The 26,566-nt window shown below is 36.0% G+C and overlaps 1 protein-coding gene across 3 annotated transcripts in view; it reads left to right on the forward strand.

Annotated features, from left to right (window-relative positions):
* Positions 1-26,566, forward strand: part of LOC135219813 (RISC-loading complex subunit tarbp2-like) — a 102,453-nt gene that overhangs the window by 59,349 nt on the left and 16,538 nt on the right. The window contains exon 7 of one of the 3 annotated variants that reach the window (XM_064256942.1): positions 6,229-6,369. The exons of 1 other annotated variant lie outside the window; for it this stretch is intronic. In XM_064256942.1, coding sequence (XP_064113012.1) covers positions 6,229-6,369 — 141 coding nt within the window. The remainder of the gene's footprint in view (positions 1-6,228; positions 6,370-26,566) is intronic. One more of the 3 variants, XM_064257020.1, reaches the window with a different exon arrangement.

Raw genomic sequence — 26,566 nt, forward strand, 5'->3', positions numbered from 1 at the left:
ATTTCTGTCAACTATAGAAATGATATAGTTCAACTAAAATTAAGATAATATATTTTATTTAAATCGTAACCAAAGTTCCTAGTCAAAAATTCATTATCCTTGCTGCCATTCTGAACTGCATTCAGTATTTTATTTTTGTGAATGTGTATATTCAGAGAACGTTAATAGGAATTATTAATGTTTTGCTGGCTGATGCTTTTGTTTTAAATGCATTCATATTTTTGATACTGTGTTTATATAAATCATTAAAATTCCTGCAAAGATATTGCTTTTTTATTTGAATGCATCATAAAGCCTTCATATTATTGCACAGTTATATTTGTAAACAGTGGATTGCATTGTGTTAAGGAATTGCAAATTGAGCCCAAATCCTCATGTCTTTTAAGATGAAAATGACACAGGAACCCTTGAGTTAATTGGAGCTTTGCATGCACTTGTAAATATTCATAGTTTAAAGAAACTTATACCTTACATGCTGCTGTTGGTAAATGTATTTGCAGATACTTTTTTTTTTAGACTAACTGAAGTGCTGGATGGGCTTGCGTTTGCTTGACCATAGAATGTTTGTCATGTGTTGACATGATCCTTAAAGAATTTTTGTATCATTCCAAGTGTCACTGTCTTCACTCTTATAATACAAAAGCTTTACTTTTGAAGTATGGAAAAATTCTTAAGCTGTGTACTGTATTGTAACAGAACTTAAAGTGGTAATTTTTAGGGAATATTTTTAGTCTAGAAATAAGTATTTCTCTGTTGAAGAGTTTTTTTTTATATAGAAACTTAGGAACAGATTATGAAGGTCAAGCATAGTTTATCAAAGATTTCTTAGTTAAGTGAGGAATCCATCATCAGACCTTGCCAGGGTTTGGGTATTTTTGGGAACAGGCTGCTGGAACATCGTAAGTCAAAGTAGACAGTTTAGTGTGTACAGAATTTTAATTGTTAGGTTGTGCTTTAATGGGAATTTTTATTAATCCAATCTCACTCGGCTTAAAAGTATAACGCTTATGGGTTAATGTAAGTTATCACTTAAGTTGCAATAAAGAAAAAAGACAATCAGGTGGTTGTCACAAGAATTATGGAATCAAACTTGCTAAATTTTGAGAGAACAGAAGATGCATATAAACTAAAAAAAATTCAGTATGTGAGGGTTAGATTATGCCCATTCAAATTTTAACAAATCTGCTCATGGGAGAGAGTAAATTTATTTTGAAATAAAAAGAAATCTAGAACCATCAGCTACATCATACACTTTATACAGTTTTACAATTATTAGTGGCTCAAAAAATATGTTCTCTGAAGAATGGTAAAAATGCCATAATTATCCCCATATCCAGTTTTATTATTGAAATATTTTAACTAGACCACTGAGTCCCTGTCTCCAAACCGGGAAAAGAGCCAAGTAACATAAACAAATACAGGCTGATTTACCTAAAAAGTGCCTTGCAAATTGTTAGAGATGGTAAATTTATCATTTTTATGGCTCATAGAAATTCAGTAGTACATCACTCAAATAAAATATCTTATCTGGAAGATCTCGTCTGTAAAGGATAGGAACAAAAAACAATTTTTATGTGCACAAAGCCTGATACTTCATGTAGATACTGAATATTCAGAAATTATACAAAAGAAATGTAAATAGTCATATGCCAATTTTTACTGAAAACTTTCTGATTGACTTTAAAATCAAGTTCAAATTGATATTATGAAGACTTTCCTTCTTAAAAATGGAGTTGGAAGTTATCCAAGTAGTACTCTATATTGGTACTAAATGTTATCAGTAATGAACTTCTAGTTGAATTAAACAGTGTTCACATGGACAACTTTGTTGTATACTACCCAGCAAAATGTATAATCAACAGTGCTATAGGAAAAATAAATAGGTTTTCAATACTGTATAAATGACAACAACAGTTATGTTCTGAAAATGTAAAGTGGAAAAAATGAGAATGATGTGAAGGATTATAAATTATCATGTATCCTTAAGTCGGAGCGCAGAATTCTTAGGCCTAATATTTTGAGACACCTGAACTGGAAAACCTATATGTAAGTGTCTATATAAAAGTCAAATGCAAATTGCTTTAAGCCTGAACTGGAAAGCCCATAATAGTTTATATAAAAGTCAAATGCAAAATGCTTTAAATTTGTTCAGTAAATCCTTCAAATTACTTTTTCTCCAGAATCTTCTTACTAAACCTTTTCACCCTCCAATTAAAAAAAAAATGTAATTTTAAAAATATTTCAAAGTTCACTTTCATATTAAGAAAATTGAACTTCGTATGAAACAGTTGACTTTTTATATTAAAAGAATTGAACTTCATATTAAAAATATTGACCTTCATATTAGAATAGTTCACTTGCAAATAAAAAAGTTGAAGTTCAAATTAATAATTTTTAACTTCGATTTTAAAAAGCTGAATTTCAAATAAAAAAAAGAAAGAAAAAAGAAAGTTGAAAAAAAATTAAATTCAGTTTGAAAAAATGCAATGTCATTTGAATATGTGTAGTGAGAATTTCAAAATTCTTGGATCTTGAGTAATGCAAATTCTCAATTTTTGAGAATTTCAAATTACTGATTCTAAAGTATTTCAAATTGTCGATTCTCAAGAATTTCAAATTCTTGATTCTCGAAAATTTCAAAATTGTTGAGTTTTCAATTCTCAGTATTTCAAGATGTGAGAATTTGCTACTCTCAAGAATCAAGAATTTTGAAATTCTTGAGAATTAAGAATTAGAAATTCTCAAGAATTGAAAATTTGAAATTCTTGAGATTTGAGTATTTTTAAATTCTCTAGAATCAAGAATTTGGAATTCTTGAGAATTGAGTTAAGATTCAAGAGTTTTGAAATTCTCATTGCACACATTCAAATGGTATTACTTTTTTTTCCAAATTGAATTTCATTTGTTTTAAACATTCTTAATTTGAACTTCAACTTTTTTATTTGCTGGTCAATTCTTTCAATGTGAAAGTCAACTTTTTTTTACTTGAAGTTCAATTTCTTAACTATGAAAGTCAACTTTTTTTTTATTAAGTTCAATTTTTAAATATGAAAGTAAACTTTTCAGAAATGGATTTAAATTATTTTGATTTGAGGATGAAAAGGTTGTAGTAATTGAAAGTCATGAACCACCTTGAAATGTGCTGTGACTTGCAACTTTGTGAAAAACAAGGGAGTTCAAGATCTATTCATAAACAGTCACCCATTACTTTTGCCATTTAGAGCCATTAGACTATATTTGAGTTAAACTATAAATATATAATTTTCTCCAATAACAGAACTGACTCCTCTTTGGTTATATTGTTAAAATTTACAAAAAATTTTAATTATATTTACCAGCATACATTACAAGTTATGTAATCATTGTCCTATTCATTGCAAAACAAAAAAATATCAGTAAAAAATTTTCACAAAGGCTAATTATGCATGCACATTTTCCTTCTCACTTCTATACCAATAGCCATAGTCTTACAATATTCACTATATACTAATTACTTAGTTCTTAGAAAATTGACTGTTGACAAAAGTAAATCGTATTTGCAACCCTGAAAAAATGGTACTCATAGATTACAAGTTCTTATTTTTTTTAACCAAATTTTCGCCAATAAGAGCTACATTGTAATTAATGGGAAAACAATTATACTTTTATTCCTGCAATATTCATATAACTATTCAAAAATTGGTGAAGGCATGGAACTATTTGAAACAAGAGACCAAACATAATGGGGCTTTGCACTCTTGGCACCAATAATGTATCTATGCCTATCTATGCCTAGAAGGGCATGCTACCATAATGAGCTAATTTAATGCACCACCCCCATAGGGTTTCCCTTAACTGAAAGGCAGCCTATTGTTACTTGTCCTTTCAATTGCATATTTAAATGGCATCTGTCTAATGACAGCCAGATAAAAAATTTTGAGACAAGGGCCATTTCCTGTCTGCTAGGTACAGGTATGCACACATCAAGGTGAAAGAAACCTTTCATGTACCCTTTCTTATTTCTACTAGCAGTTTGTGCAATGCCATTTTGCATATCACTTTCCTCCACCAGTTGTATATTGATGTTATAGTCAGTAACTGCATCAGTAGTAACATGATCTCTTGTACCAGTGTCAATTATTTCATTAGGATGACAAAGGCACACATTATAACATTTATAATGCTATTTCACATAAAGTACATTATTAGCGATGAAGCTTAAATGTTCACCTCAGTAGTTTTCTGTAAAATTTTAGCATAGAAACAATTGGACCTTATGTCTAGCAAAGTTTAGTAACATTTTTTGTGAGGTGTTTGCAGTTTTGGGCATATGTACCTGCTGTCCGTAAATAATGTATGCCCTTGAACAAAGTAGCCTGCTATTGTTGGTTTCCCAACCCCACCTAATACACAAAGCTTGCAATCAAATTCTGTTTCCTTGCCTTTTCCCTTGTAAACATTCATATCTAGAATATATCCAGTTTTGCAACAAAAGTAATTTGATATTGAACTGATGTCTCTCTGGTTGAAGCTATTGTTAAACTTCAAATTTCCTTCATACAGATGCAACTAAGAGAATATTTCACTGTTAACATATCGCTCTTACAAACCCCATGTTGCTATTAATACCATAAAGTTTTAGCTACTGAATGGCCCAAAATTTCTCATTGCGACTTGCATGATCTTAGAAAGCACCCTTGGGAAGAGGATTAGCAAAGAATGCAAGATAAGAACAGATGGTCATATTTTTATGGAAGACTCCCTGATAATTTAATGTAATGTGAATGTAGATTTGAGATCCTATAAATGATACAGGAAAGAAAAAGAGAAAAAGCACCTACTTTTCATACTAATGTAGAGGTAGGGAGCCTAATAAGCAGAGGTGTCGTAACATTTCAAAACTGAGAAACAGGCAACAGCTATATTGCAAAGACAATGTTTTCCCTGAGCTCTCAACTGAAATATTTAGCACTAGTTTTGATGATTAAGTATTTATCTATATAACCTGGGTACCAGCCATTAATATCATGTTGACAACACTCATATTGCTGTGGGCTGTAAGGATAACATGTTTGAGCTATGTAGGTATATTATGTTTCTAGAAATCGCTTTCTTTATAGTGATCTAGTGTAATCAATGAAATTTTTTTAATATGCAAAACTGATATTCTCATACAAACTCAGCGCACACAAACCCCTGTTCCTTTCCGAACCCTTTGCTCTCTCTCTCTTGGGCTTCATCCATACTACTCATAAAGTGAGGCACTTAACTGCTTTGGACATTTGTATCCATGTGTTACATATGCAGAGCTACTAGCACTTTTATATCCTTTTCATCAAAGACTCCATTACTATTTAGGACTTTCAGGCCACAGATGTTGATGTATACAGTATAGCTGATGAGTGTATGAAAAGCCCAGTTCTGAAAAGAAAACATATTAATAAACATTTGGCACTGTAATAGTTGAAGCAGAGTTACCGATTGGAGGCAAAAAGGAACATTAATATTTTATTTTCGATTTGAAAAATGCAATTAGGGTTTTTATTCAATAAAAACTATTGGACTAAAGCATTTGAGGTTTACTGTGTAGTTGTTAGAAACATAAGATTAGGAATACCTATTTTGTGTACAGTATTCTATCAATCAGAGGAAAAACAAAGTCTAAATTTGGACCTAGAAATTACAAAGATTAAAAATATTTTTGTTGTGTGTGTGTGTTTGTTTGTTATCATTTGGCCTCTTGACAGTTTTGGCTAATTACAGTGATTTTTAACTTTGCATTTGTAGAGTTATTTACTGTTAAGTTGATGTGGTTCATGCTTTATTGAGGTGAGAGGTTATGTTGTGAAATTTTTTTATTTTTATAAATTTCTTAGCCTTTCTTATTTTAATTTTATTCTTTCGTTAAATTCTTTATGGTGTGTTACTTGCTTGTGCATGTGGTAATCTTAAATAATATTGTGGTAAAGGTAGAACGATTTGAAGCTCCAATTATATTTAGTGTAACGAAGATGCATGTTCTGAGTATTGGAAGCCTTGTTTACTTTTAAATATAATATATTTTGAATTCAATGATTAGAGAAAGGCTGTAACAGCCATTTTGTTTGTTCTTATATAATGAAGGGTTTGGTGTAAATGTATAAGAAGTGATTTAAATTATTATTTAGAAAGGGTGGGGAATTTTAACTATTAGTTTTACTGAAAGATACTTAAGAATATGAAGGACACTTCCCTCCTGGTTCTTGTCAGATCGCCCAGAAGCTTGCAGCAAGGTATTCTGGCTTGAAGGACTCGAAGGTGCTGTCTCTTAACACCAGTGACTCGCGGAAGGTGAGTCACTTCCACAAGAACTTAAAGCAGTCACCCGGCAAGAAGCTGCTGGAGCTACAGGTGAGGCATTGGTCACTCTCCTGGATGCTCATTGTTAGGAGGCAGGCGGGTCAGGTGGTACCGCTTGGCTTGGCTGCCTCCTCATGCAGGCTACTTGTCTCTGGATTTTGGAGGAACTGAATCCCTGGAAATGCTTTACACTTTAATGTTCCTTATTTTCTTGGTAGGAATTTGTCCATACACTAAATAAACCTCTTATTGTACTTAGGAATTAATGCCTGGTAGGTTCAGTAAGTAGTGCTGATATCTTGAAACTTGCATGGCTGTGTTTGAGATCTTCCCCACATTCTATTAATTAATCTGCTTTCTTGAAAGTGCACTGTGGTGATTACATTGAGTAACTTCCCCTCCGTTAGGGGGAATCTATTGTCTCATTGGTTATACCACTGTATGTGCTATTAATTGTACACTATTATATTATTGATTAGTGGATACATACTGACTTTGCACCCATTCTCCCCTTCTTATGGATGGAACTCTGCTAAATAAATCTTAAGCTTTGACTGTACATGCTCTAACTACTCGCATCTTACTTTTGAGAGTGTCAGCAAATGCTGCACAGAAATTAAATATTGTATATAGGCCTCATATTTATAAGTGATAAAATCATTGCAACCTGTTTTAGGTCATTTGTCCTTCCTTTACTAGAATACAATCCTCCAGTGTGAATGTTTCTGCCAGAGATATCTTTCTTTTTAGTAGAGGAGTTTGTGGTGGTAAGTTTCTATTTCCTAACATTAGCAGTTATGACTTGGAGCTCTTCTATGTCAGGTTTTTACAAGTTGTACTCTCACAGATCCTTTGCATTCACAGTTGATCTCTCTCTCTCTCTCTCTCTCTCTCTCTCTCTCTCTCTCTCTCTCTCTCTCTCTCTCTCTCTCTCTCTCTCTCTCTCTATTTTTTTTTATTTTTTTTATTTTTTTTTTTATTTTTTTTTTTTTTTGCCAAAAACAACTAGATTACCTTCACGGCAGCACCAATATGCAGTAAATATGCCTCACTGTCAAATTTATCAGTTCCAGAGGTCTTTTATTCCTCACACTGTTGGGGTGGTACAGTCTCCCTGAGGATGTTTGCAATTGGAACCTCAGAAGATCAGGCATAGGTACAGGACATTATTGGCCTAAAACAATTCTTGTACAGGAGTAGAACAGAACTGATCCTCAGGCTCTGTAATGGGCAGAGACCCAACAACGAACTCGCCTTGGCCCCCGGCAAGGCAAGTTTGGGAAGGAAGATGGCAACGGTGACGGCCTCGCAGACAAGGGTTCTGCTGGACGAGACTTTTTGAAGGAGATTTGTCTTTCTTCGTCTTCTCTCGGAGGTCACTTCAACCCACTGTGGGGGAGGCCAATGTACCCATTCCTCATATGTGGAGGCTTGCGAACAAGGCCCGCCCCGACACTTGGAGCACAGAGAGTGGGGGTCAAAGAGAGAGTGGAAAGGAAGGCCCCACAAGGCTTCGCCTCTTGACAGGTCCTGGAAAGCGCCATTGAGGAGGAGCGGATTCCACTGAGCAAAGGGCACACAAACACACGAGGGATGCACTAACACTCGGAAGGCAAGGAAAGCAATGAAGGATCGGGTTGATGCACGGGAGAAGCGCCACAGCAACCAGGAAAGCACTGGCAACCTCTTCCTTGGGTCACATGGCTGCTGACCCCCTGGTGTGGGGGAATAACCGGATTTTTCTGGTTGGTGCCGGGATTGATAATCCCAGGTTCTCCTATTAAAAGTAGTTTGAGGTAAGTATAGCTTGGAAAAATACAAATTACCAAAAAAATTTTATTTTTAAAACAGATTTTTTTCTGTATTAGGTATTACTTTGTTAGTGTTGTCAAATGAACACCATATTCTTTAGACACTTGAATTTCAAATTAATGGCTCCTGTATGTTTGTTTCATACGCAGACTCGTTTTTAATGTGGCCACTTTCTGTCTTTTATGTCACTTCAAAGTCATTATACAGTGTTTTTTTATCCAAGGGGGAGGGAGTGGTTGCCTATTATGGAATGCCAAATGCAATCACATTGCAGATGGTTCCAAGGGCTCTTTGTAGCAACCTTTTCAACCATATCCACCAATTCTGCCTAATACTTATTATTTTGTCTCTTCCTCCTTGGCCTTCAAACTTGAAGATTTGCCTTGCTCCAGTTTTTAAGAATTAAGAACAAAGTCATTAGCTAGAGATACCAAATTTTTACCATAGACTCCAGACTCCCTTCCCACCCATGAAGGTTTTAGTCAGAATCCAAAATTCAATTGCTGTTTCTAAGGGGTATAACCCCTCTTGTTCATACCCCCTCATTTTTTACAACTTTTGGTGTTGACAGCTGGGGCTACCAAATTTTTACCATAGACTCCCCGCCCACCCTGGAAGGATTAATCAAAATCCGAAATTCAAGGGCCATTCTGGAGGGTCAATACCCTCCTTCTTTTTTTTTTTTATACCCCTCATTTTTTACAACTTTCAGAGTTAACATCTATGTAGAAGTGTTTTTGTAGGTACAAACAGACTCCATAAGGCACTCTCAGTAGTAATGGGGACAACCCCCCTGGAAATGGCCACCAGAGGGTTCCCATAATAGTATTAGTGGGCAGAAGGCCTACACCCTTTTGACATACTGACCAGGGGAGAATGGGGTTGTAACCTACCTACTCTGACCTTAATAATGAGGGGCACTACCCTTCCCATTGGAAATTGGGGCCCAAAGGGTCAAAGATGTGCTTACTGCATTCAAACTTTTACCACGTGTTCACATAAATAACTACAAATGCATTTAACATCAATATCAGAGTTCAACTGTAGACTGAGTTTTATCAAGGGCCAATTCAGGGGAACATAGCGATGAAAATGTATCCCGAGCAACCTGTTGCAATATGTATGTGCCTGCCATCAGCCAGCAGTGTCTGACCGAGCCAGTCAGTGAAGCAGTAGCATTGGCTGGGAAAGATGTACTTCAAGGTCACTTAGAAGTCAATGAGCGTTTGATAACATGTTTGAAGAATTGGTACAGCTGCTAGTACAGGCAGTCCCTGGTTATCGGCAGACTAGGTTAGTGGCGATCCGGGTTCATGGCACTTGTTTATTGCCATAAAATCAGCGATTTCCGCTTATCAGTGCCATAAGCTGCTGATAATAGAGTTATGACGCCATAACGTACCTAACAGAGATACGCCATTAACCAGTTATCAGCACCATTAACCAGATATCGGCGCCATTAACCAGTTATCAGCGTCATTAACCAGTTATCGGCCCCATTAACCAGTTATCGGCCCCATTAACCAGTTATCGGCCCCATTAACCAGTTATTGGCCCCATTAACCAGTTATTGGCCCCATTAACCAGTTATCGGCCCCATTAACCAGATATTGGCGCCATGAATTGCTGAGTTTTGCAGTTAATGGCTGTTGTCGCTGATCAGCATCCTGCTGAGAATGGAACCTCTGCCAATAACCGGGTACTGGCTGTATATTTATGTGACAAAATGAATGCAACCTGTTTTAGGTCTTTTCTCCTTCCTTTGTTAGAACACTTCTCTGGTGTGGATGTATCCTCCTGACAGGATGGTTTTAATCAAAATCCATAATTCGAGGGTTGTTTCTAAGGAGGTCATAACCCCTCTTTTTCATACCCCGGCATTTTTTACAAACTTTTAGAGTTAACATCTAGGTAGAAGTGTTTATGTAGGTATAAATAGGCTCCCCACAGTATTGGGGACATAAGAGACCCTCAGTAGTAAGGGGCTGACCCCCCCCCCTCCAAGGAATTGGTACCCAAGGGTTTCCCACAATATTAGGGGGCAGGAGACCTACACCCATTCAACTTAGAGACCAGTGGAGAAGGGGGTTGTAGTCTACCCACCCTGACCCTGATAATAGGGAGCACAGACCCCCCTTTGGGAATTAGGGCCTAAAGGGTCAAAGATGGCCCTACTGCATTCAAATTTGGTAAAATGTGTTAACATAAATGACTACAAATGCATTTAACATCAATATCAGAGTTTAACTGTAGGCTGAGTTTTATCAAGGGCATTCAAAGGGGGTCTTGCGATGAAAGTCTTTCCCGAGCAACCTGTTGACACATCTATGCACCTACTGTCGGCTGGTGGTGCTTGACTGAGCTGGTTAGTGATGCAGTGGATTGGCTGCGGAAAGGTGTACGTCCAGATAATTTAGAAGTGAATGTGCATTTATTAACACGTCCGAAGGATGGGTATAGCTGCTAGTATATTTATAAGTGATGAAATCAGTGCAACCTGTTTTAGGTCATTTATCCTTCCTTTACTAGAACACTTCTCTGGTGTTGATGTATGACAAAGATTTATCTCTTAAATAGTGGTTAGTGGTGGTAAGTTTCTGTTTCCCAACATCAGCAGTTATGGTTTGACCATTGACGGATGGTCTCTGTCAGTTCTCCAAAGTTGTATTTTAACAGATCTTTCGCATTCTTAATTGATCTCTGAACCCCTTTTCCAGCCAAGAGTGACCAGATTTGCTTGAACAGCAGCACCAATATGCAGTTAACATTCCTTGCTGTTGAACTTCTCAGTTCCAGAGGGCCTTTATTCCTTGTGCTCTTGGACTGTGGAACAGTCTCCCTGTGGATTTTCAATACTTCCCTAAAACAAAAAACAATTCTTCTTTTATATTAATAACTTTCTGACATTATTATCTATTTATTTATAATTTGTTTATTAATTTTTCTTTTCAATTATCCTCTTTACGTATTTCCTATTACCTGTTGCTTCTTTCAAATGACACCACATTCTTTATACGCTTGAATTTTAGGTCGGTGACCTCTGTGGGCTTGTTCTATATGAATGTGGTATATCTTCTGAATAATAATATCAATAATATTTTGTGTTATTGCAATAAGATAAGGCCCACTACACACAAATGATTCAGATTAACAAACAAATCCTCTTGCTGTCCAGTTTCCTTCACCAATTACATTTCAGTTGATTTCATCACTACTGCCAGGTAACAGAGCTACCTGTTTGGAGGCACTGTAATCAGGTAACCATTAAGAATTACCTAACTGTAGATATGTAACTAGGTGAGCCATCTTGAACGAGTGCCACCAGAACAACTTCTGGCCAGTTCATATAGTTGCACAGTTAAATCTACCTATTGTCTAACCACCCAGTTTCTCAACATATTTAAATTATCTTGATCTAGTGTTCACCCTTTACTTCAGGCCAGGCCTAGAAAAGTCAAGAGATGACTCAGAATTTATTTGCTTTATAAATTAAGTGAAGTACAGTAGATGAAGGCACTCGATGGTGGGGTAGGTTGCACTTGGCAACTATTACTTCATTCATTCAGAGTGGAATAATCAGCATTTTATACCTGAACCTATATGGCATTAAAGTATAAGTTGAATAAGAGGTGTATTTTAATAAAAATATTTTTGTGTTAATTACTTTTATATGCTAATATTTTTGTTTGGTCACCATATTTCACATTGGATAAGTGGCCAATAACAGTCCTCCCAAATATTATGCTGTCAAGAAAATACTGAAATCTGTCAAGATCTCAAAATTTTCAGTTCATCCAGTTATTTTTTAGAAGTTTCAAGTAAGCTTTTTTTTTTTTTTTGAATGAGGTTTTCAATCCATCGCTTTAAAAGTTAGGAATATTAACTTGGTGGTCTGGTTGAAATTTAAGTTTTAATAAAAAATAGGTCTACAGTTCGATCCATGTGAGTATGTAAATTTTTTTCAGTATCAGCCTTTTTGTAAGGCACTAAATCAACTGTAGCTGTAGCAAATGTGCACAAGTTTTTTTGTAGCTTACGTGGTATGGCAATTGATTCAATATGCAATTAATAATATTTTGAGTAGTTTTTAAGTGAAGGTAGTCTCCTAATTTTCTATGTGAAGTACTAGGTTTATTATTCCATGTACTCTTATTTATCATTCATAGATTATCATAAATTGTTCCACATAGATTCAAATGTTTGTGCATAAGAATGAGAATGAAAACTCAATCTAGAACATGTTACATAAACATGTTTCCAGAATAATACCTGTATTGTGCTGGTCTTAAAGTTGAAGCAAAAAATATTGATATGCTGTCTGCATAAATCAAACTAACTGTTGGCACAAGGGTAATGAACTGAAATTCCATGTTTGAAATCTAAATTTTGTTTGAATATTGATCTAGTTCTTCAGATTTTTTCTCATTCAGTAGTCATTGCAGATATAAGCATTTGTTGGGAAATTAGTGAGGAAACGTATCCTCTAGCACATTCGGGGGGTCCATATAGGTACGTGCCCCCCCACATGAAAAATGACGACAAAATAGCAATATTGATGAATTAGATTATAATAACATAAAATAAATGAGAAATATAAAAATGCAAAAGAATAAAATAATTATTATAGAAATGTTAACATTTTGAGAAACAAATAATTACAATAATAATGATCTTAATAATAATAATTAAATACAGACAGACATATATACTTACATATCCAATGTAGCATGAAGGAACACGTACTTGATAGTACTATCCTTAAATCCACGGTAGAAAGGTTAGTGAAACAGGGACTGGGAGCAAGTACTTTCATAGTATATTCTACATTTTCAATTTCACACTGTATATAAGTTTACAGACCTTTCTATACAAAATAGTGAGAGGGGGCAGGGTTAGAGTTTGTTAATCTGGGCAGAGTATTCTTTAAGCAAAAGAGATAAGGAAAGAGGATCAAGGTATAATCCAGGATGGAGATTTAAATTTCTTGTTGACATGGCTTTTGAAGTTTGGCCAATATAAGTCTTATTACATTCTTTATAAGGAATACTGTATACAATATTGTTTGAATTTGGCAGGCTATTCTTGATTAGGTAATTTATCAAAATATAATATTTAAATACTAAGTTAATATCAATAGTTTTTAAAATGGGCACAGCAGGAATGAAATTAGGATGAAATGGTACATATAGAATATTCTTAAATTCATTGTTAATACTGGTTGGATTGTAATATGTCTTTTTTGCTTCATTTTTTTTTATTTTTTACAAAGTTCTAAAAAATGTGGAGAGTAACAATGAATCTCCATATTTTATCTACTATATATATATACTATATATATATATATATATATATAGATATATATATATATATATATATATAATATTATTATAATCTATATAGAAAATATTAATATATAATATATTTATATATATATACAGTAAGTCCTCGGGTTACGCCGGTCTCGACTTACGATGTTTCGTGGTTACGAACGCGCCCCCATAAAAATATAAAAAATAATATTTTGCGTCGTTCCGTCTTACGCGGTTTAGCGACGTAAACAAACGCGAACTAGTTCCGGGCGCACGGCGGAAGAATACGCTTTGTGGGGGAGAGGACGGCGTCGCTTCGCTACGCTCATTCCTCGCCCATACGCCATTTTGGTTGTTTACTCTCCCTCGTGTTGTATCGTTTTTGTAACTTTTTGCTCTTTGTTATGGCTCCCAAGCGCAAGGCGGACTCTTCTGATGGTAGTGCATCGAAGAAAAGAAAGGCCATCACCATGGAAATTAAAGTGGACATTATAAAGCGATCTGAGAAGGGAGAAACGCCAACAAACATTGGCCGCTCGCTTGGCCTTAGCCGTTCGACCGTTGCTACCATTATCAAAGATAAAGAGCGCATCGTTGAACATGTGAAAGGATCTGCTCCTATGAAAGCGACAGTGATAACTAAGCAGCGTAGTGGTATAATAATTGAAATGGAAAGGTTATTGGTGCATCTTCTGGAGGTTCTTTTTCTCTTCACTAACCTCCCCCAGTCTCTCCAGCACCGCAGCTTCCTCTCCAGTGTGCAAGCCAATCAAATTAATAAAGGTAAGGAATTGTTCTCTCGTTGTTATTGATAGGTATTTACATTAAATCATGTGGTATTTTTTAATGTTCCGACTTACGCTGAAAATCGTGTTACGACGCATCTTAAGAACGGATCAACGTCGTAACTCGAGGACCCCCTGTATATATATATATATAATAATATATATATATATATATATATATATATATTATACTATATTATATATATAATATATATATATATATATATATATATATATATACATATATATATATATATCTATATATATATATATATATATATATATATAATATCATATATATATATATATATATATATATATATATATATATATATATATATATATATATATATATATATATATATATATATAGATATATATTCGATTTGCGCGAATTCACGATAGCGTGAACATTTGCGAACCCTCCAGAAACGCTGCAAAACCCTGCAAAAGTGTTCACGTTTAGTTTGTTATGCAAATTTTTGAATTTTAAGGTTTTTCTGTACAAAATATTTATTACAAATGTATTTTTATTTTTGTACATGCATAAATATGCAGTTAGTGCATATACATACTTTTATAAGGTGTGCTACCCACTCAAAAAGTTACTGCACTTTTTCAGAGATGATATCCCTTCAGAAACTTTGTTTAATTTCTGAACTACGTACTGATATACCACAATTAGTATAAGTTTTCATGCTTGTAAGTGTAAAATCAGTATGGAGATTTTGTGTAAGATATTCATATTTTTAAAAATATTACAAAGGGATTAGGTAATTCAGTGTTAGTCAAATAACCACTGGTTCCATGCAACGTAAAAACACCATACAAACAAACTATAAAAGAACTCTGTGATCAACTAGTAAAACATCAGAGTTGTCATTTTGTGAAAATTTTTTAACCTCGGAGAAAAGTGCTGGTACAATCTGTATGAACTATGTTACGTAATTACAGCAAATAGTTATGTACTTCCAGAAGATGTGATCCCATTCACACTTTAAAGATGATACCCCTCCAGAGTTGTACCTCTTATGACATGTATTTTTTTTCTCTCTCTCTTTCTTATTCTTATTCATAGTTAGCTCTCACAACAGTTCATGATTTTTTATTGATTTAATTTTACCTTCACCCTCTGCAAACCTTACTTAAGTACATACATGTCTTCTTTATTTTATTTAAGCCTAATGAAGTTTATCTATACTCTGTTTTTTTTCTATCTGTCCATCCGCCTGTGGTGTTTTTGTATAGCAACACTGCGTCCCGGGCTTTAGACAAGTTACATTCATCGATTATAATAATATCCTATTTCGAATATTAACGGTGTAATTCGCATACAGTAAATTATGAAAACACTTTTCAGTTGCTAATGTACACCCAGATATCCTTTTATTTACCTAAAACTTACACATAGCGTAACTATCTAAAGCCCGGGACGCAGTGTTACCATACAAAAACACCACAGGCGGATGGACAGATGAAAAAAAAAAAAAAGTATAGTGAGCAAACAACTTTTACTCTTGACAGAAAGAGAAAATGGCATCCCATGAATTAGGGGTAACGTTAGTATGTGTACGAAAGTGGATACTATGTACATAATAGTCAATGTAATTATTTTTATGCCAACCAGTTATTCCTTTTTTTACTGGTAATGTATTAAACTAACTTTTAAATCAAATTACAGTAACTTTAATTTCATATAAAAGTTAGCCTAATACTTAGGGAACATGATTAGAGTCATATTTAGAAAGGAAATGGCACTCCACATGAAGCAGAGCGCACATGATGAGTAGTAGAAAAAGGGAAGACACTTCAGGTCCTTTCACTATGAGGGAGGAAGTCATTGTGGGTCTGGAAGATCTGTGTCCTGCAATCCATGCCCTTTGTGGTATTCGTCAGCGCACGCTTGGAGAATTGCACTCAATGTGTGGTGGTTGCTCGCAGTTCGTACGCGTCTTGAGAATTACCCGCAGTGCCGTACAGTTTGCTCAACTGCGCTATAACGTAACTTACACCATGGTTCGTTCTGTGATACATTAGTTTATTGGGTTGGGTTCTGCTTGAGAATCCGCTCAGTAACCTGAAAACGCTCAATGAATAGCTTTTGAACATTTGCGTAAGTTGCGTGGAAACGAGTGCATAAAATTGTGACAGCACAATGCATAATATGAATAAAAGATAAGAGTATATGCTGCTGGATGGATGATTGTGGGTTCAGATTTTGTACTTCAAACTTGACTCATAAATCAGTAGTTTGTATTTTCCTTGCAAGGATAGATACCCAACTATTAACAAAACATGCTTTCATGCATCGCGTAAAAGAAATCTCGTATAATTTGAGGATATTTGAAATTCTCTCTCCTGAGTGAGCAGCTTATAGACACACACGTGTTTGTGTTTCAGAAACTTTCCAGGCTCCATATTTCAGAAGGTAATATTGAAAAAGTTAGGCTACTGATGTAAATTGCCATAGTATAAAAGAAAATATTTTAAAAACTGGTATGCAACTACTATGACATTTTAATAAAGTTTAACACTTCTACTGTAATTAGATAAAAAAAAACAGCTTAAATATAGCAGAAAACATGATTTAAAATTAACCCCCTCATAGCTTCCAATGTATAATTCCGCAAGTGAAATGATTTGAATGCTTTAAAATTGGCAAGTGGAAAAAAATACAGAATTGTATATCAACTGTAATACATTAGGTGTTAATGTATAATATTAAGATAATCAGTAGTTTAATTGAACAAAGTTATTTATATACGTGATTGTGGTGTATTGAAAAGTCGATGTGTAAGCGTATTTTTTCTTTTTTCTTAACTGTTACTGTCGCAGTACTCAAGGTACTGTACTCGTATGCCTTGCGCTAAGTAGATCGCGCACTTGACATGCCCAGTGTTGCCAACCGACCCGCACCTCTCCACCCTATACGACACCGCTCTACTGTTCTTATCATTACGACTCGGGATATGAATGGTAATAAACTTATTAGGATTGCCCTAAATGATTTTCTGCATTTTTAAAAACTATGCAAAGAGAGAAATTTCTTTTCGTGTTGTGTCCTTGAGGGTAAAAAAAAATAATTGTCTCATAATTGGAGGGGAGGTTTAAAACCAATTTGGCTAAACAAAATAGTTTCAATATTGGATTAGCATGAGCGCAATCTACATTTGTGAGGATTCCCAGAAGTATATGCTTATTTATTTTTAGTTCTCTTATTCCCTCTTTGGAACATTAAACAACGCCAGAACAACATAATGGGTGTTTTGACCAAGGTTTTGACATACTGCAGCAAAAGTTGATTTAAGAAAAACGGATTTTTAAGCAAATTCTCGCTCTGTATTTAAGTGTGATTCATAATTTTATGATATCTGACTACCACCACAGCGAGAGACTGGTAATTGCGTTTTGTCTAACTCAAAGTTTGGGAAGATTACCCCCTACACAGGGAAATGTGGCTCCGACACCGTACGGTTGGCAACACTGTTCGCTTCCGCGGTGGTTGGGGCCGATGACAACCCCCTCCATCTCATTGATACTTTTACACTGGTTCCATGCAACGTAAAAGCACCATACAAACAATCATTGGTACTTTTATTTTAATGACGGTTATTTTATCCAGTACAATATTATTTATAAATAATTATAATTCATTAACGTAGCATTACTTATCAATGTTGTTCACTGTGTCAGTGCATACGTACACGTTTGCATCACGTTATCGCAACGTATGAATTGCATTCCATCACCGCTTATTTCTGGTTAATATTCAGTAGAAATAAAAGACTGACGGGGGAGCACGAAGTAAAAGAACACACACACACACACACACACACACACACACAGAGATGGCAAGCAACCGCACTGTAAACGCCTTGCCGTCGGCCAGTTAGTTTCGACTTGGTAGTGCTTAATGCATCAGTGTGCGCTTTTTTATCTTCGGGGTGTGTATTTAAGCACTTCGCACCACTGGCGGAGGTAGGTGAGCACGTGATACCGTTAGGCTAAATATGTTACCAGTAAATAAATCTAACGGAATAAAATCTATCGCTTAATCTAAGCAATAGTGGCGCGTCGGGTATTTCTTTGGAAATTACAGTTTCCTATAGTATTTTTGTTTATTATTAACAATTTTCCATTAAATGTTTTAGGTGGTCAATTGTAATTTACCTTAAAACGCTATCCTACGGTCAGTTGGACCCGTTGGGAATCCGGGCTTGGTATTTCTACAGAAACATTGCGCACGCACTGCAAGGAACGTAACCGCGGATACGACATCCACTAGGGATTGGGACATCCAATGTATTTCGCCGTGTTTAGTACTGGCCCCTGGGTGGTTAATTACAGTCGTTCGATTAAATATTACTTAAAATTCTTGTTCAGTAGGTAAAAATGCATAGAAAAACCGCAACTGCCACAGTCTAGGCCGCCACGGATAAGTACCCTAGATCTACCTCGGGGTTTTGATTGGCGTAGACCACTGGGAGAATTTTTTTTGCCCCAGAACTCTATCCTTCGGTAAGGGGACCCAGTCGGGGGAAGCGGTGTTATGGTGGGGGGGGGGGGAGGCGCGGCGAGGTAAATCACTTGGGAGAAGGGTTTGGTATGTTATTGTTGTATTTCCTGTTATATATGACATCTACTACTACTACTATTCAGCCAATCATGTTGCAATATTAACTATACATTGCGATAGGACAGAGTAAAGAAATTGGGTGATTCTGTAACTTTTACATATATTCCTTTTTTTAATTTGTTTTATAATCGTGTGTATTTAAGCACTTCGCACCACTGGCGGAGGTTGGTGAGCACGTGATACCGTTAGGCTAAATATGTTACCAGTAAATAAATCTAACGGAATAAAATCTATCGCTTAATCTAAGCAATAGTGGCGCGTCGGGTATTTCTTTGGAAATTACAGTTTCCTATAGTATTTTTGTTTATTATTAACAATTTTCCATTAAATGTTTTAGGTGGTCAATTGTAATTTACCTTAAAACGCTATCCTACGGTCAGTTGGACCCGTTGGGAATCCGGGCTTGGTATTTCTACAGAAACATTGCGCACGCACTGCAAGGAACGTAACCGCGGATACGACATCCACTAGGGATTGGGACATCCAATGTATTTCGCCGTGTTTAGTACTGGCCCCTGGGTGGTTAATTACAGTCGTTCGATTAAATATTACTTAAAATTCTTGTTCAGTAGGTAAAAATGCATAGAAAAACCGCAACTGCCACAGTCTAGGCCGCCACGGATAAGTACCCTAGATCTACCTCGGGTTTTGATTGGCGTAGACCACTGGGAGAATTTTTTTTGCCCCAGAACTCTATCCTTCGGTAAGGGGACCCAGTCGGGGGAAGCGGTGTTATGGGGGGGGGGGGGGAGGCGCGGCGAGGTAAATCACTTGGGAGAAGGGTTTGGTATGTTATTGTTGTATTTCCTGTTATATATGACATCTACTACTACTACTATTCAGCCAATCATGTTGCAATATTAACTATACATTGCGATAGGACAGAGTAAAGAAATTGGGTGATTCTGTAACTTTTACATATATTCCTTTTTTTAATTTGTTTTATAATCGTGTGATATCTATTCAGTTTTTATTTCTCTTCTGTTTCTCATAGTTTTTGCTTATGTGCATTAACGTGTTCTTCATTCATAATTTTGCCCCCGAATATGTTGTAATATGTTGCAATATTACCTTACAAATACATTGAGGGCAGGCCCCTGAAGAATGCCTATGGATTGGGAGAAGACGCTTTTAGAACGTTTCGAAACCTTGCCATCAGTGATGTCAATTTTTTTTTTTGTGGGGGGGGGGGGGACGGGCCGGGGGGTGGTTTATTTCATATATGGTTTATACATGATTTGCACAAGTCATCCCTTCTCTTTCCATTTTTCCCATCCGTTTATTTTCGTTGCACCATTTTTCAATACATGATCACACAACAATTTCTTTGTTTTTATGTTAGTACCTTGTTTGTTTCATAGAACATATACGTTCGTATTATATTTGATATGCATTTACAAACCCTTCTGTTTTGGTAAATTACCATCTATTTCCTGATGGTCTTTATTTATACTTTTGTATGATAACCCTTATATTGTTAACTTTAAAAGGTTGTCCAGCCCCCCCCCCCCCCCGGGGGGGGGGGGCAGGTAATATGTCCTACTAGGTTACTAGGTTAGTAAGGTAACCTTTATATTAAATTTCCTTTAAGGAAGGGGTCTAGCCCCCTCCCCCCAATCCAGGTAACTCTGCTTACTAGGTTAGGTTAGTTAGTGTGGTAACCTTTATGTTAGGTTTTCATTAAGGCCCCCCCCCATTTAGGTAACATGACCTACTAGGTTAGGTTAGTATGGTAACCTTTAAGTGGGCCTAGGTAACACAGCATACTAGGTTAGGTTAGGTTAGGTTAAAATGGCAACAGTTTTATTAGGTTATCAAACATAATGTTATGATAATAATAACTGTTCTACAATGGTAATAATATTTCATTAAGTATTTCTTGACAGAACAGCTGGTTTCTATCCACCTCATAATTTATTTTCAGGCTATACATTATATATGTATGTATGTATGTATGTATGTATGTATGTATGTATGTATGTATGTATGTATGTATGTATGTATGTATGTATGTATGTATGTATGTATTAAATGAATGATATAAAAAAATTTGTGTATTATATAGATAATATGTAAAATTGGTGCCTGTCACATAACATTTATCTACACCGGTATTTCCTTTAAAATGCAATTTATTTGGCTTCATAGAAATTCTCATGTCTATTACAAGAATGTGTTCATGGGTTTACTCAGTGTTGCACATTATTTTTTAAATTTTTATTTTTCTTCAAATATGGCGTTCGTTTGCACACTTGTGTGAAATAATCCCTCCTCAATGACGTCAGTCACCCATCAGCTATTCTTCCGGCCAATCACAGCCCTCATTACCCACGCAGTTCACATAACTTAATTGCGTTTTCATATCACTGAACAACAAGTTCTCGCGCTCGTAACAGTGGTTGCTTCCCATTCTGAAACTAGCCGTATTTTCACCGTTCATTGTGATAACATCTGTTAATTAACGTTATTTCAGAGTATATTAATATGGTAATTACATATACTAATCATTTGCATTATACTGTCATTGCGAAATTTCTATTGAGAACATTGCGTCTTTACCTCCCCGGTAAAAGGTAACGAATGAAGAATCGCATGTTCATTTTGTAAGGTAAGTGTCTTTGTGATTTTCAGTCATTATTTAGATGTTACCCTTGGTGATTGTGGTATTTTATGGTAAATTTGGTGTAGTGTGACGAATTTCATGTTATATATATTTATAAATGCGTATGAGGCCGTCGCGAGTGTTGCCTTGAAACAAGTTATGGCACCCTTATAGCTTGAATGGTGTTTCTAAGTAATTACTTCACACCTACTTTTACCTTTGACATTGGTTTTTCCTACAGTTGTAGCATTTTTGATGTAGGGAATTAGTGTTCTTTGTTGGTCAACTGGGTTGCAGTCTGCCTTTACCAGAACACAAACATAGCCACTTTGTGTTCTCCCCAACCCAAAACCCCGAAATCCCAAATTTCTTCATTGTTGGGTAGAGATACAAGGTAAATAACAGTTGGCCAACGACAGATAACTACATCAAAAGCACTAAAATTGTAGACAAAATCAGTTTCCAAGGTAAAAGCAGGTATGCCACTATTGCTTAGAAATATCCCTGAAATAAATCTCTAATTTTTGTGAATAAAGACATTTAGAAAACTTCAAAAATAAACTTATGCACATTACCATGAGTTAACAACAAATAAAATATAATCTCCATTTAATTATACTTACCTAAAATAAATCTCAATCCTATTCGTTAATAAAGACATTTAGACAACTTCGTCTTTGGTTAGTTGGTGGTTGGAGAACCGGTTCTGAAGGCAGGAACCAATTCTGAGTTAACCTCTTTGAAACCACAAGAACCGGTTCCAATTGTATGGGATTTTAGAAGTAACGGGAAGCAGTGGGCAGATTCAGATAACTGGCAACTTTGGTCCCAAGGATTTTGGTAATGATGATGATGACATTGGAGTAAATACCACTAGTATTACAAAATTTACAGTGTTATATTCTTTTGCTAGGAACAAGTACTAGTAGGCTGTAGTATCTGAGTAAACAATATTAGCCTTATAGATACCTCAGCTTTTGAACAGATACCTCAACTTTGTCAGTAGCCTTTATTTTATTTTTATTTTTTATTTTATTTTTTTTAAATAAAACACACACACACACACACACACACACAGGAGTGCCTCAGTGGCGTCGTTGGTATGGTGGTCGCAGGTTCGATTCTCCGCAATTCCATTGAGGAGTGAGAGATGTGTATTTTGGTGATAGAAGTTCACTCCCAACGTGGTTTGGAAGTCGCATAAAGCCGTTGGTCCTGTTGCTGAATAACCACTGGTTCCATGCAATGTAAAAGCATTGTACAAACAAATAAATAAACACACAGAGGCTTCTATGTACCATCAGCAACCAAATATGGTATATATACCTAATACTTTATACGTAATCATAAAAAGGTATTAGTTTTGAATTAAACACAGATCATGTTCCACAGGAATTTCTTCAAGATAGTCTGTTTGAATATGGACAACAACATCTCATATTTGCGACACCAATTCAGTTGCAGTACCTGTCCAAATCTAAAGTTTGGTATAAGAATGGAACTTTTAAAATTGTTCGTACCCCTTTTGTTCAACTTTTAAGTACCATGCATAGTTTTATAAAGAAGGCTGGAATTATGAAACAGGTTCTATTGTGCTTTGTCTAAATGTCAAGAATAAAGAAGAAAAAGGTCTGTGTGGCTGTTATAAGAAAAATGACAGATTTAATGTCATCAACATCTGTTAGTGAAGTTTTGGATTTTGGAAGAGCACTGTGGTCAGCAGTGCGAGTATGCATTCTCCAGGCTTCCAGGCATGATTGCTGGTTTCACTGGGACCAAGAAGTGTACAGCAAAGTGAAACAAAATGCCTATGTTAATCAAGTCACTGTAAGACAATTCATTTGGCAGTTAACGGCACTGCCAAACTTGCTGCCATCTCATGTAGAGCTATCTTTTCACCTTATCACCAGCCAGTCACTTTTTGATTCGCAACTTCAAGATATTACCTACTATGAAAAAGTGTGGATCAGGAACAAGATGCATCCTCCACATCCTTTGAGCTCTTGAAAGTGCACAATTTGGACAAATAACGATGCAGAAGGGTGGCACCATGTAATTAACAGGGTAGTAAAAACTAATTCTATAAATGTGTACATCCTAATTAGCATTCTATGTGATGAATCTAGTAGAATTCCTATGATTGTGGAATTATTAACAGAAGAAAATTTATAGAATCCAAAAACAAGTCAATCAATGACTTAAGGATGAAATACTATGAGGAAAAATCCATAATTTAAGTTCAAAAAGATACGGCCCATTGAATCGTGTTTCTTTGACTTTTGACACATTTGTGTTGTCTGTATCAGACCATGAAAATGCATACTCTTTTAAACAATTAACATTGCAGCCCAGTCTATACTGTGGTTGGATTACTTATAGTACCTGTAATATTAAAAATGGCAGAATTTTACTGTGCATTATACACCAATCATTAGTGTTCACTTTTTGCTGGTGAAATGGTTTTTACAATGAAACTCATAAATGATGTAGCATTCCTTACAAGATACGGTTTGTATACACCAATATTTTTAGCTGTATCTCATTTCCCATAAATGTTCATGAATTCTTGAGAACTTTTGTAACTTTTTGGCATAAAATTTTAGCACTGCATCACTTGATGTGTCATAAACATCATATTGTTTATTGCTTCAGCTGAGACCTATTACATCCTCATTACAATAGCATCTGGTAGAAATTGCGTTGTGGACAAGCTGTTATGCGTGTGCAGTTGTTTATTTATTATTATTTTTTTTATTTTGCTATTGATGGAAATGAGTACATCATTAAATGTAATTGGCTGCATTCAAAGAGTACCAGTACACTGTAGCTAAGCACACTTCACTCCCTTGTCCAGCTGCTGTTATTATTGCTGTGTGTGTTCTGTGTATGGCCCCCTCAACCTCCAAAGAGTGCTAGGAAAGTACAGACCTAAAAAAAATGCTGAAACTGGAAAGCATCAAGAGGATCGAGGTGGGTTGGTTAATAATATTATGGATGAGTATGGCTTGCCTGGTCTACCATGCCATCACATCAGCCAAGAGGACATCGGGGAGTCAGGCCTGCAAGATAATGTCGAAACCCTGGCATGAGGAAATTGTTCTGTCAGCAAGGGACTGCCGTTGTGCACGTGTGGGTGCTCAATTGAAGATGGCTTTATTGTAGTTTGCAGGTCTGCATGGAGTTGAAGGCTGCAAGTGGTCCAAAGGGAGTGTTTCTGCCCATGAATCAACATGGGCTTTCCAGCAAGAAGACTCATAGTGAAGCTTTGGATGCTGCCTGGGAGGGAATATAGTAATTTTGTCAGACGTTGAAACACCTGATGACAAAGGAGGGCCTTATCCTAAATCAGACATACTGTGCTTATGAAATTTGTCTATTCTTTTTTTCTTTGCCTGCTAACACTTTGGCTGACAAGGAAAAAAAATGAACAGGTCAAAACCCATTGAAGCAACTGGCATTGCTTTAAGTGCAAATGCTTTTGGTGGACATTGTTGCAAGCCAGTTGTAGTTGTCTATGCCAAAAATTATTAGCCCCTAAAAGGTTGACTGGTAATCTCTCAGTGATTTAATATCATTTGGTGAATGCTTGGTTCAGCTCTTGAGATCATATCAGATTGGTTCCATAACCACTTTTGTAAGGAGGGTGTTTGCCTTCACACATAGGACCTTAGAATTGTGATACATTTTGGTGGATGCCTTGTATCTCATTGACAGTGCACCTGTGCGTCCTACCACAACCCAGTGTGTTGGGGATAAAGGTTCTATTATTCATTTTTGCTTCTTAATGCAATTACACTAATTCAGCCAGTGGACCAAAGTGTTACTGTTGCAATGAAATGGGTATTCTGGAGGATGTGATGGTGGCGTTTAAGGATTAGGAGGAAAAAGAGCAAAGCTTGGATATGTTTAGGGAATGGATGGACCATGGAGAATCTGCGAAAGTATTTGCTAAAGTATACAGAAGTATTTGCTAAAATCTGTTGCCCACAGATTTCTAGATGCTTGAAAGGATGTCACTTTACAGACCCTGGAGCATGCTTGGAAACTAATCCTCAATGGCAAGAATGCGTGATGGACGTTCAAGGCTTTGTGCCCAACTCACCAAGGATGACACGAGAGTGGCTGGACAGTGATGGTGGTGATCTTGGCTTCCAACTTGTCCAGCAGTGAGATAGCTGCTGCAGTTGCTGCTTGAGAGGTGGAGAAGGAAGCCCTTGGAGATAATGATGAAGACAAATCTCTATCACATCCATTACCTTCATATGAGCACATGAGGATGGTCATCAGGATGATTATGAAAATTGTGGAGAATCCAAACATTATCCATAATGCCTTCCTCAGGGCTTTGGAGCTTTCTTAAGGGGGTTAGAAATATAGAGCTTCCTTAAGGGGAAATGACAAATTTTCTAAGACAATTTGTATTTTTCATAGCTACAAACCTGAGGTCTTAACTATAAGATAATTTTCTAGCCCTTAGCTGGATCTGGTTAAACAATCGGAGATGAAAAAGCAAGGAATTTGTGAGATATGGCAACGCATGCATATATCGGGTGAAAACTGGTCAAAGACCGCGAACCCACGCTATCTCGTTTAGTCTTTCCCAACCCAGGATATCATAAGAAGATAGAGGGGCAGCTAGAGGTGGGCAGAAAAACATTAAGACCTCAGGTTTGTGGCTATGAAAAATACAAATTGTCTTAGAAAATTTGTTATTTCATACGCGAACAAACCTTCAGTCTTAACAATAGGGATAGACTTATACTTGGTGGGAGGTACAGACATCCTAAACAGGCTGCGGGCCAGTCCACCAGTCCAACTCCAAAAGAAATATCTACAGGAGAGGGACTGATGCCTGTGAGAAGCTAGATAAACTGATATCCAACAACTCAGCCACTAGGTTACATACAATGATATACAGGCAATCCCCCGGGTTACAATGGGTTCGGCTTACGATGTTCCGAGGTTAAGACGCTTTTCAATTATATTCATCAGAAATTATTTCCAGGGTTATGACGCCTACAACGCTCATCTGGCAGAAGAAATATGACACCAAAAATGCAAAATAATCAAGATTTGAATGTTTTTTTTTATGAAAAATGCAATA

The sequence above is a fragment of the Macrobrachium nipponense genome, chromosome 11, assembly GCF_015104395.2.
Source record: "Macrobrachium nipponense isolate FS-2020 chromosome 11, ASM1510439v2, whole genome shotgun sequence".
Taxonomy (NCBI): Eukaryota; Metazoa; Arthropoda; class Malacostraca; order Decapoda; family Palaemonidae; genus Macrobrachium; species Macrobrachium nipponense.